Here is a 12915-nt window from a genome sequence, read left to right on the forward strand (position 1 = left end):
AGGAAGATGACAAAAATTCTTGGCTGGGCGTGCAGGGGAAGCATGTGCGTAGTCACGGAGCGGACAGAAGCTATAGCTCTGCTTAAACACCGCTGCTGGCGCGCTTTTCGGTCCTCGCCTTTGTTTTCGTAACTTTCGTTCTAAACCGCCGAAACAAACGAATAAATGAACAATACTGTATTTTGTTGTTGTTGCTGCTGCTGATATTATTATTATTATTATTATTATTATTATTATTATTATTATTATTATTATTATTATTATTATTATTATTATTATTATTATTACTTGCTTAGTGAACACCTCTCTGGATCATACTGGTGCATACCCACATGACCAGGCGGCCATAAAAGCCGCGAATCTCATTCTTGTGCCGCTATAACTTTTCGATACTGCTTCCTTCGGGAAGTGTTTCCGGTGCACAATGCCGACGCTACAACGGCGCACTGCGCTTATACGATATTTGTAGCTTTGCGAACACATTGATGGGCTTGCAATTGTGTTGGAGGCCGTTGTGCGCCCCAATATTCCAATTTCGGAGTGCTCCATACGAACTGACTTACGAGGAAGAAGAGTGTAAAAAGCTAATAACAAAGCGCGTTCGTTCCCTAATTGCATGTGCGCTGTATTATTTCATTCCACACTGCAGACACTCGCAAGCGGTGCAAAAGTTTCGAGATGTTCAAGACAGAAAAAAAAAACCTATTAAGGAAATAATAAGCGAGAACGCGTCGGATTCGAGCGTCAATTACTTGAGCTAATAAGGTGCCCATTGTTTTCATGGATTTATACTGAAGACTCGTACAGCGTCAAGACAAAGCTGTAGGGTAATGTGCAGTCTTAATGTACGTAGCTGCATGTGCTTACAATCATAGTTTAAGCGTAGAGGAAACGGTTGGCCGTGCAGTCTCGACACAATGTGCCAGCAGCGCTCCCAACCGTATGTTTTAGCGACCACTGTCTCAGATGTTTAACGATAGAGGATTCGAATTAAAATGACCATTGTTGCCGACCGAGCTTTGGTAGGAGTGGCGGAAATCATAATTCGTGGAGTAAAATCTCCCATATTTTTTGCTTAGCAACAAAAGCTCACTCATTCATTTTTAATTAAGGACTTTATGGAACATGTTCTATTTGCAGAAATCAAGCCAGCCAGTGCTCAAAGCATAACATTTTGCTGAAAACTTAGTGCCCACCACCTGTTTAGAGAAATACGGACGCAAAATACGCACTGAAAAGCATTGACACTCCAGTTAACATATTTCAGTACCGCATTTTTTAACAGTGTCGGGACATTAGCTCGAACAGGCGATGCATTTCGGTGCTGACTTTGAGTACGTATTCTTCGAAATTGGCGCAAGGCACAGAGTTTCTATCAAAATGTTATGCATTATGTACTGGCTGACTTTCAACTCCTCTATAAATAAAAAAATATAAGAACAATTCCGCTACAAATGAACTTAACAACAAACAAAAATACACAAATAACTGAATAAGTAAATAAAACAAGGGTGATAAATAAATAAAATAAGTAAATAAATAAATAAACGTTAGTCCACTATAGCCATTATTTAAAAGCTCATTTGTGACCTTTTCTTTATAAACCATATTGCCGATTACAGTGCTGTGATGTCCGCCGCTGCTACGAAGCTAGATTAGTGAAAATTCTCATTACGTCTCTAGTCCTCCCATATTTGTAATAATGCGGTCAAGGAAACAAGCATCTGGCAACCTTGTCAGACGCTTGCACCACGCTACCCTGCGCTCGTCATGTCGCCGAGAAATGCCGAAGGGCAAGAAGCGACCTGCGTCACGTACTGCAGCACGCGGCCACACGAAGGGTCTGTGCAGTACACAATGGCCCCGCAAGCTGGCACAGTACGGCACACGTGCGAATACGCGCACGGACGATGATCGATTGGATTACATACGGCGAAAGCTAGAGCACAGCCAGAACGCGACGCGCCTATACTGCAGTCACCGCCCACACTGCGCAGAATTAGGAAAACCCCAAAACCGACCCTGTGGCCACGAACGGGCGATCATGAAAGACCACTGCGCTGGTTGAGCAAACGGCGAACGTCCGGAGCTGGACAGTCGACGACGCAACGGCGCACAGCCACCGGAAAGACTGCGCTGGCAAACACCGACGGCAGTGAAGGCAGTGAAATAAAAGCTCGCGACTGCGTCAACACGAGTGTAGCAAACTTTCGGATGGGAGCCGCAGTTGGCGAACGAGAGGGGGGAGCCTATTGGCGGACGATCGAGGAGCGCCGCCTGCAGACCCCCGCTTTCCTTCTCGTTCGCAGTGTCCTGGACAGAGAACTTGTTCAATGCATACGAAATGAAGCCCGCCGAGGAAGCTCCCGTTCCGTGTAATCGGATGATTGAGGAGCGCTCCGCACAAAAGCTGCCCGTGAGGCGGCTTCAGCTGCTACGGCCGAAGCCGTCTCGGTATGGCTGCGGTGTGCGCTGAAAAGGCCCACGCCGCATATGGGCTCGCCAATCAGACGGCGCCGCCTGAGAGACGCTAATACCACGGACGACGGTCGCGTGGTGTACAATGTCGTCCGGATGACGTTCCGAGGCTCTCACCTTTCCAACTACTTCCCGCGTCATTCCACCACACCCACAACACCATACAGCTACACAAATCACAACTACAAGAAATTGACGTTAACGCTGACACTTCTCGCGTATTTTACCAGTGGGCGACGGACGCTCACTGAACGACACGTATCGTGGGGCCATACCTCTGATGAATACTACCCACGTTGGCGCCTTAGCAGACTGATTAGCCTCGTTCAAACGAGCTTTTTCCTTGTTTTCTTTTGTATGTTAGTGTTCGTAGGTTCGGCTTCAAACTACCACAGAAGTTAGTCTCCACGACAGCGAAACAGGTGAATACCAGTAGTATTCCGTGAGCGCAGTAATCGTCATTCTATCTGCTTTTCTGGCCAGACTTTGAATGAGCTTTGAAAGAATGACGAACACAACGCCAATGCAGCAAACTCTCATTATGTGTAGGTGCCATCATGCGTATATACGTATTTATGAATTTTGCTTACTACAGTTGGCGAGCGGTAAGAACTCTGTCACCCTAAACATTTTCTAGTTCTAATTCTCTCGCGTCGCACTGATCAACCCGCCATGAAAAATACTACTTTAGAAACATTTCCAATGCCGATTAATGGTATGCTTAACGAATGACACATTGTTTCTGTAAAACGCACTCATATAGGAAGAGACTGCATCGATGCTAACGTAGAGAATACGCTATACAATTATACGCAAATCGCTTCGACGGATGCATGGCCGCTCATTAAATAGTCGCTTAGTTCCTGCATTGCACCTTCATCGGAATGCCCGTCGAAGCGGCCAATCAAATCGGCGACTTCATGCCCATGTAGCAGAACGCCACTGGCGCTAAGGGTCTGGCTGCGCGACCGGTAGCGCAGCATTTGGCGAAGCGAAAACGTACTTTGCAAGCGCTATAGAGGCTCAACCCTTTGGAGAAGACTGCACAACGAACGCGGCCGATCGGCAAATGCCTCGTTAGTTGAATCCACAAATCGCGTCTGAGCACAGACATCGCGCGCCAGAGTGGCTCGCCATACGGCGCACTAGACTGCTCGACTGAGTCACGCACAGACGGGAAACACGGCGTGTACGGTAATCCACTTCCTTGTGCCCCGCGAGAAGCAGCTCAAATCGTTGAACCTGAAACGGCAGCGCCCCTTCGGCATGCAAATGAATTCTTGTCCCTTTTCCACCCGGCGCTACGCAGCCCGGCCGCGCGTATGCAAAGCAGCGCAGAACCACCGCACTTCTTTCCGTCCTTTGTCGCTCGATATGACGCACGGTTCCGCGCACTCATTAAAGTATTATACCACGACGGTCGCACGAGCTCGGGCGCACAGAAATGCGCGGAACGCGCGTAATTACAGAGCTTAATGCGAACCCTCATGAGACGGAAGGCGCACGACGCGATTGAGGCATGCGACGAAAGTTACACAACATCAACGGATCATCCGCGAGAGGCCGGGGAAGCCCAAGGCACGGAAGTGCCCATTTTAACGGAAGCGCAGAGACGTTTTCAGCAATCTCGAAGTTATCAAGTGCGGCTGCGAGAGCCTCGTGGGAGGCACTATGCTGCTTATTTTGCCGTGTTTCAGCGCTGATCCTGCACCTGGCTTTGCCGAAGACATTTAAATCTTAATAGGTATCTTTAGGCCACTGCAGGTCTGCCAATTAGAGACGTAAAGAAATAATGGCGGGTTTCAGGCGGCGTTAAACCTACGTAAACTTGGGTACTTCGAATGCGAAATGCAACGATGACACAGTCGCAAGCCACATAAACAGGGCATGGTCTCACGTTTAAATTTAAAATTCTGTAATGACGGTGAATAACATGACACAAGCAATTCACTATTTTTTATTCGCCACCCAACACACAACGGTCAGAAATGCGCGTTGCTTTTCTTCTTCTTTCTTCGTTTTTTTTTTTGCGATGTCTTTGCCAGCAGCGTATAGAAGAAAGTAATCGATGTGGCCATCGATATCTTCACATAGCCAAGCCCGAACGCTCACGAAGTGACGATAAGTTGTGCTATACAGACGCAACATTAACGAAACGTCAGCTCGTGCATGAGGACACCACTTATACCGGCGACAGCCTGGCGCCTCATTCTCGATCAAGGATATCACAGAGTGCGTTGATCAGATCAGCCGAAGTGGCTGCTACGAAAGGAATGGCATACCTCCCGTGAATACTGTTTTAACCCATCAACGTTCTTGAGCGCGAGCATTGAAATGATGTCCGTCACTCCGGTGGGCCCTACGCGCTGGACGTTACGTCACACGAAAGTGAAAGTATCCTTGACAGTGATCGATCGAGAATCCGGTGTTCGTATATGCGAGGCCCATTTGGGCCATGTGCGCGCGGGCGCTCAGCGCAAGCGAAAAAAAAAAGAAAGACAAAGAATGGGGAAATCAAGGAAAAGGAGTGAAGAACGTGCGCTTCCCAAGCGCATGCTAGACGCTGCTGAATTAACAGTATAGGTGCATGGCTCGCATAAACGAATTTCCATATACAGCGCTCAAAACAAGTGGCGCCCACTGGAAATGGCAAAGGAGCAATTAAAACCACTGTCTCGCAGACACTAGAAGCAAACAGTTAGGCCGGAGTCCGAAGCATATTTCACCGAGCACTGAGTCGCAGCAGTCATACTAAAACAAATTTCCAGCAGCAGCAATTTCCGCCATCGCGAAGTAGGTTTTCCAGGATGAATTTATCACCTGTTCACTTTTTTTAATTACAATTACAATTTCTTTCAGGCTACTTTCGTCAAAATAAGGCGTTTGAGATCTTCTAGTTCACGTAAGACAACGAAAGAGGCACCAAAATGAAGCTTCGAACGAAAAAGACGCACCAAGTTAGCGGAGAGCTATGTACGGTGTAGAAACGACGGAACCCAGCCTTTAAGCCGCAAACACAAGGAGAGAAGTAGACGGACACAGGCTGGAACTACTAGCAACAAGTTTAATGAAAACAACCATACAGAAGTTCACAAGGGAATCCAGAGCGCGCATGCGTCGTACATACCACGTGACTAACAAAGAAAAAACAGAAAATGACACCTAGTAACCACATTTTTCTAAATAACCTATCTCTTTCTTTGACAGCGATAACGAGGGTACACTAACACATTGATTGTGACCATGTTTTCAGATATGGCACGCTTCAATCAGTTCTCGTTCGTATCGTGTGGTTGGTTCCCTTGCCAATAATTTGTGTGTCTTCCATAAAAGGTGAACAGCCGCACACTCGGCAATGAGCAGGCAGGTTTGCTACTCCTCCTGGTGTGACAGACGTTTCGTGTCCTTTTAAGCGGACATTAATACAACGCCCCGTCTGGCCTATATACACGCGACCACACTTCAACGGTATGCGATAAACAACATTTTTGATGCAAGTTGTGAAATTATGGCTGGTACTGCAGGCACTCCTAGGTTTACGATTCTCTATTCTAGCACATAGACTTGACATCTTGCATGGCGCCGAAAACACAACCCGAACGCCGTGCCTTGTGGCAACTTTTTTCGCATTGTGTGAAACCTTGTGGATATATGGCATGACTTCCACTCGCTTACGGTCCTCATTGGAAGTGTTATGTGCTCGGCCTTCTGTTTCTTTTTTCAACTTTTTCAGTTTTGTCTCAGCTACTGCCTTGAGAACAGTGTCAGGAAAGCCGGCCACCTGTAGACGCTTAATCTGCTCATGAAAACTTTGCTCCATTGAATGATGGCAGCTTCTATTGAGGGAATTGTTGATGCAGAGGGTGGCTATGCGACGCTTCACTAGTTTAGAGTGCGACGACTCGAATGGTAGATGTTTCTGGGTACGAGGCGCATACATCCAGCAGACGTGACCATTGTTAGAAAAGGTTAGTTTAAAGTCTAAAAACCTAATTGCATTGTTTGATGCCAGTTCTTTAGTAAAATTTAGAGCCTTCGTGCACGCTCTGAATGAGCTAAAAATATCGCTTGAAACCGATTCTAGTTCCAAAGGGTCCTTCAGGTTTAACAAGATCAAAAAATCAACATACCTGAAGACCTTGACTACCCTATCGTCATTTAAAGAGCTGCTGAGAGCATTGTGAAATTTTGAAAGAAAAATGTGGCATAAGACGGGTGCCACACTCGACCCTATGCAGATGCCATTCTTTTGCACAAACAATTCATCCTGAAATTCAACAATCGTCGACGATAGGTACACGGTTAGAAGTTCCAGGAAAGAATCAATAGGAACACCACAGCCGTTCTGGAACGGAACTGCCCCGTTTTCTTCGATGATCTCCCGCACAGCTACAAACAAATCAGCCATGTGGCACTAAATAAAACAAGTCCTCTACGTCGAAGGAGGACTTGTGTGTTGGCCAAAGGGCTGTTCTCCTTTGGCCGGCCAAAGGAGAACAGTGCGTAGTGAGCTTTCACCGCTTCTACGTGGCCTCTCACCAGAATCCAGAAGGGAATCCACACCTTCAGATATGCAGCGTACCTTTTCTTTTGACGACGCCTTGCTGGAAATACGATGAACCGTTGCCAAGAGACGCGATGGGGGGCACGATGGGTTCCAAGCTGAACTTTGGTGCCTTTTCTAGTAGCGAGTGAATATCAGGACTTGTTTTATTTAGTGCCACATGGCTGATTTGTTTGTAGCTGTGCGGGAGATCATCGAAGAAAACGGGGCAGTTCCGTTCCAGAACGCCTGTGGTGTTCCTATTGATTCTTTCCTGGAACTTCTAACCGTGTACCTATCGTCGACGATTGTTGAATTTCAGGATGAATTGTTTGTGCAAAAGAATGGCATCTGCATAGGGTCGAGTGTGGCACCCGTCTTATGCCACATTTTTCTTTCAAAATTTCACAATGCTCTCAGCAGCTCTTTAAATGACGATAGGGTAGTCAAGGTCTTCAGGTATGTTGATGATTTTTTGATCTTGTTAAACCTGAAGGACCCTTTGGAACTAGAATCGGTTTCAAGCGATATTTTTAGCTCATTCAGAGCGTGCACGAAGGCTCTAAATTTTACTAAAGAACTGGCATCAAACAATGCAATTAGGTTTTTAGACTTAAAACTAACCTTTTCTGACAATGGTCACGTCTGCTGGATGTATGCGCCTCGTACCCAGAAACATCTTCTACCATTCGAGTCGTCGCATTCTAAACTAGTGAAGCGTCGCATAGCCACCCTTTGCATCAACAATGCCCTCAATAGAAGCTGCCATCATTCAATGGAGCAAAGTTTTCATGAGCAGATTAAGCGTCTACAGGTGGCCGGCTTTCCTGAGGCTGTTCTCAAGGCAGTAGCTGAGACAAAACTGAAAAAGTTGAAAAAAGAAACAGAAGGCCGAGCACATAACACTGCCAATGAGGACCGTAAGCGAGTGGAAGTCATGCCGTATATCCACAAGGCTTCACACAATGCGAAAAAAAGTTGCCACAAGGCACGGCGTTCGGGTTGTGTTTTCGGCGCCATGCAAGATGTCAAGTCTATGTGCTAGAATAGAGAATCGTAAACCTAGGAGTGCCTGCAGTACCAGCCATAATTTCACAACTTGCATCAAAAATGCTGTTTATCGCATACCGTTGAAGTGTGGTCGCGTGTATATAGGCCAGACGGGGCGTTGTATTAATGTCCGCTTAAAAGGACACGAAACGTCTGTCACACCAGGAGGAGTAGCAAACCTGCCTGCTCATTGCCGAGTGTGCGGCTGTTCACCTTTTATGGAAGACACACAAATTATTGGCAAGGGAACCAACCACACGATACGAACGAGAACTGATTGAAGCGTACCATATCTGAAAACATGGTCACAATCAATGTGTTAGTGTACCCTCGTTATCGCTGTCAAAGAAAGAGATAGCTTATTTAGAAAAATGTGGTTACTAGGTGTCATTTTCTGTTTTTTCTTTGTTAGTCACGTGGTATGTACGACGCATGCGCGCTCTGGCTTCCCTTGTGAACTTCTGTATGGTTGTTTTCATTAAACTTGTTGCTAGTAGTTCCAGCGTGTGTCCGTCTACTTTTCTCCAGGTGCTTGCGTCTCAAAGGCTGGGTTCCATCGTTTCTACAAGTATGTACCAACAGCCCCAGCAACAGACTCTTCTATGTACGGTGCAGTAACAATGCGTAATTAGCGCGAAAAAGCCGGAATGAAGCCCAGCTAGGTGCGCTCGTTCAAATTAACTGCGCGCGCCTGAAACCGGAACGGGAAGCGTGGCTTTTACTCAAGGAGAAATATAAGCCGATCCCGGAGATAGTGGAATCCAACAACGTGGGCCGATCCAGAAGATAGTACAGTGTAAACAGCAAACCACATGGTATAGTAATGCGCCCAAGAAGAGTCTTTCTTCGATGTCAACCGTTGTAGACTCGCCTCTCTCTCTCTTTTTATTTATTTTTCTTTTCTATAATTCTTATTTAAGAGCTCTGATGTAATGCGGTTGAGGCCCGATATTAAACTTGGGTATAATACGCCCACACTAAACTTTGCGAAATGGAGGAACCGCATCACACAGTGACGCAACCATTCGCAAGGCAAATTATTCTCTCAATATAGACGATCCCGGAAAGTCGCGGAATTCAGATCCACGCCAAAGTTCGACCGACAGATATACCGGTCCGCCACTCCAGTTCAGTCATTCGCAGTACTAACTGCCAGTGGCTGCGAACGACGAGCCAGACGTCAGCCCGAGCGGTTCGGATAACGGGGCGAGTCTGGCTGCCGTTTCCACAGAAAGTCGCGGTCGTGTAGTGTTTAATCTGTGAGACACAATGCAAAAATGAATGTTCGGCATTTATGCACAAGTTAATCAGGAAAACAAAGCAAGTGGACTTCGCATAAACGAAACTCATGCACTTAAACGGAAATACCGGTTAAACGGAACAACGGTACTAACCTTGGTTGGGCGCTCATAGGCACAATGTTCAGGAACTTGGTTAAACGGAACGCATCTTTTTGTGAACTGCGGTTAAACGTAACATTAACCGAAACTATCACCTACCTCATCGGCGTACGAAACAGGAAAAAACCGAAAAACATGTAAAATGGCGATGCTATAAATGGCGAAGAACATCCAATCTAGGTAGTCGAGGTAGTCGAGGGAAAGGTAATTCAAATTAAGGATGTTCAAGTGGCAACGTTGTTTTCATTACGAAAACTTCGCTAGGCAAGTAATGATCCCAGAAAAAGAAGAGAACACTATGGTCTCGGTAATTTCTTGCAGTTAGGTTGCCAGTAGTGCTTCGTTCACACTGGCAGGAATAAGAAACCTCAGATGATCGTTACCTGCTCTGATGAGACAACTGTCAATATCATCGGTGAACTAAGTTCCTGACGAAGGTCATGATTCTAGTGACGAAGACATAAATATTACTTTGCCAGTGTGTGTCGCTGTTTCTGACCAAACCGCAGTTGAACGTTTGCAGCACTATAATGAACATGATGATTGCGCAGAATTATTGGTAATAATTTGGCACATAAACACAATCTTGCGCAAAAGAAACGACAATATTAGAAATAAAGCGCGTAAAAGTCTTTTTTTTTATCGCAGTAATAATAAGACTCAGACGCTCGTCGAATAAAGCGATTGTTGGTGATTTATGTGCCCTTCGTATAAATGAAAGTTCGGATAAACAGAACACATTTTTCTGTCCCTTCGAGTTGCGTCTTGAGCGGAGTCTACTGTAAATAAATAAAAGCGACGAGTACACCCACCGAAGCGCGACGCCAAGCGTACTAATCAAACAAATCAAAAGTGCGCTGAGAGTGCGGCCTCTTGAACTGGCACGAAATCTGGCGGGAAGTTGAAGGTGCGAGCTGCAAAACGACGATGCGTGCCGGCACTGCCTAGTGGGGCCACTGTCAGTATCCACAAGGGAACGTGCAGGGGTAACGTGGTGCGCGCTCACCTTGGGAGCAGCCTGGGCCTCTTCCCCCGCGACAGACGGGATAGCCACTTCGTAGTTGGCCAGGCTGCTGAGCAATGTAGCCACCCTTGGACGGTCGGGCATTTCCTCCTGCAGCGGCGAAGAGAGATGCACGATTAGGAACACTGCTGCCGCGTACATACACTTTTAGTCCCTTTTCATCTGATCTGATCTACGATGCCGGCACCTGCGCTTTTCGGAGCGTAATGAATGAATGAATGAATGAATGAATGAATGAATGAATGAATGAATTTTTTTGAAAAATGGATGGATCTGTGTTCTCTGTTGGGGTGCGGGAAGCTGGGTAGGTTATGAAGAAGAGCGGCGGGAGTGAACCCCACCACCGACGCCGAAGATGAGACGCTCCTCAGAACGTCAAAGCCCCCAACGGCGATGAAAGGTCCCACGCCACCCCTGAAGACGTAGATCCGGCCAGCCACGCCAGTGTCCAGGGCGAAATTCCACGGGGATTCTAGGGCAGCCCTGGCCACCGCCGTGGGAGGAAAGATATACTTTTCCAGAGTTTTTGCAGGGGAACGATGAAGGTTACGGGTGTTTTGGAGACCTGGGCAATCCCAGAACATGCGTAATAAAATTATTTTCCTCGTATTTTGTAATAAATTATCTTCGTATTGCGCTCAACGTGACTGGAACAAGACGGCAGTGGCCCGACCTCACAGAAGAGTTTGTGCACGCCAGATAATACCAACAAAATTTAGGAGTGTGTGCGAATATAAAAGCCAGATACTTCGCCGCAGTGACCCTAACATAACGTAGCGCACTGCATTCCCACGCAGAAAGCGCAAAACAAACGCCTATCACCGATGTCGATTTCAAGCCTTGTATAGGTCACATAGTAAGTCCTATAGCAGACCCGGAAATCCATGTGGCCGTTAAACATATGCGGCCAGCAGAATAGAACTTCCCGGCTTTATACATGCTGTTTCAGTGAACACTGTATATATTTAAAAGGTTGCCTGTGGCAGATAGCACAATTCTAGTTCATGAGCTGGTCTACTCGAAGAGGCGGACATTACTTGCTAAAAAAAATGCACAATCGACTAATGAACAGTAATTCACTAATTAAGTTTTTAACTAATTACCTTATGGCCCATATTGCAATTTACAAATTTTAGCCGTGAAGTTCGCAAGGCGGATGCACTTGGAACGAATTCTCAGGATGACATCAGTTTCGAGATATTAATTCCCAAACTTTGCGGAGAAATGCATTGGCGTTCCAGTTACTCTCTTAACAAAATGTCGTTTTATGCATTGAAGCACAAAAGATTTAGCAAGCAATGAAAGCACCCGTTTTGTTGCCGTGGTTTTTCAATAAAGCGATGCTGAAGTACCGTAGTTAGACTTCAAGCGTCAAGTAGTTTCTATTCTGCAAAGTGTCGGGACCATATTTCTTTCAAGAGACTGTAACTACCGCTACTCTTCCGCCAAACGCACATGAAGCTGGAGCAGTGCGAACATTTCCAGGAGCCCAAGAGCCACGTAGCTGTGCTGCGCTGCATCACGTCGAACACGAACAACTTTTTTAATCATTCAGTGGTCTAGCACTTTAGTTCGCTACTGTAGCTTGTTGTGTACCTTGCGGGCGTAGATGTTGACATAGGTTGCTTCTGCTCTACTTTTATTATGTTCGCGAATGGCACCCCATCCCAGAATCGCAATGACACCCCACCGCAGCGCCCCAGAGTAACTTTGTAATTCAAGAGCCTTCGCATGCCAGTAGTCGTCTATTCCTCTTTTCCTCCCGTATTGCTCTTCCCTACTTTTTAGACACAGCAATTCAGTGACGTCCATACCTCGGATGAACCTCCTGTATTCATGCGAACTTCCAAAATATAAGCACTCGAAGCTTCACGCTTCTTAGCATACTCGGACACATACCAAGGAAACTATGGTGACACCATGCATATCCACATACACTAAGGACGGTTCCGTAACTTGGTCAGCCCTGAATTCTGCCGTCGTTTACTTGTCTCACCGCACGTGGCAAAGATACCGCCTACGCCGCAAAGCGACATCAACGGTTACTGAACTCGTCACGATCCCCATGACACGTACTGGCTTTCGGCCAACCTTATTATGCTGCATACCACTGTGATCGAATACAGACTTCTCCTCTTTTTCTTATTCCTGAAAAAAAAAATATAAAGAAAGGGAGGCCATTTCATGCGTTCGAGAAGTTGTCCTGTCTGCAAAGCAGTTTACGCAATTTCCGGCCGGCAGCATTTTCTGTACCCTTACCTACTCACAGTCTGTCCCTGTAAACAAAAGAAAGCCGCTTCGCAACGTACAAGGAGTACGCGGCAAGGAAGGAAATAAATTATTCAACGAGAGCCAAACAGGATCGTCGCCAACGTCGTGCGAAGGACGCGAAAAGAAAGATGTAACATATAGGACCGCTC

General features: G+C 46.4%; 1 protein-coding gene across 3 annotated transcripts in view; it reads right to left on the reverse strand.

The window, feature by feature from the left end:
* The window catches only part of LOC119436165 (solute carrier family 12 member 4), a 394931-nt gene that overhangs the window by 129288 nt on the left and 252728 nt on the right, over nt 1-12915 (reverse strand). For all 3 annotated transcript variants that reach the window (XM_037702933.2, XM_037702932.2, XM_037702931.2), the window contains one exon: nt 10478-10585. In XM_037702933.2, coding sequence (XP_037558861.1) covers nt 10478-10585 — 108 coding nt within the window. The remainder of the gene's footprint in view (nt 1-10477; nt 10586-12915) is intronic.

The sequence above is a fragment of the Dermacentor silvarum genome, chromosome 1, assembly GCF_013339745.2.
Source record: "Dermacentor silvarum isolate Dsil-2018 chromosome 1, BIME_Dsil_1.4, whole genome shotgun sequence".
NCBI lineage: Eukaryota > Metazoa > Arthropoda > Arachnida > Ixodida > Ixodidae > Dermacentor > Dermacentor silvarum.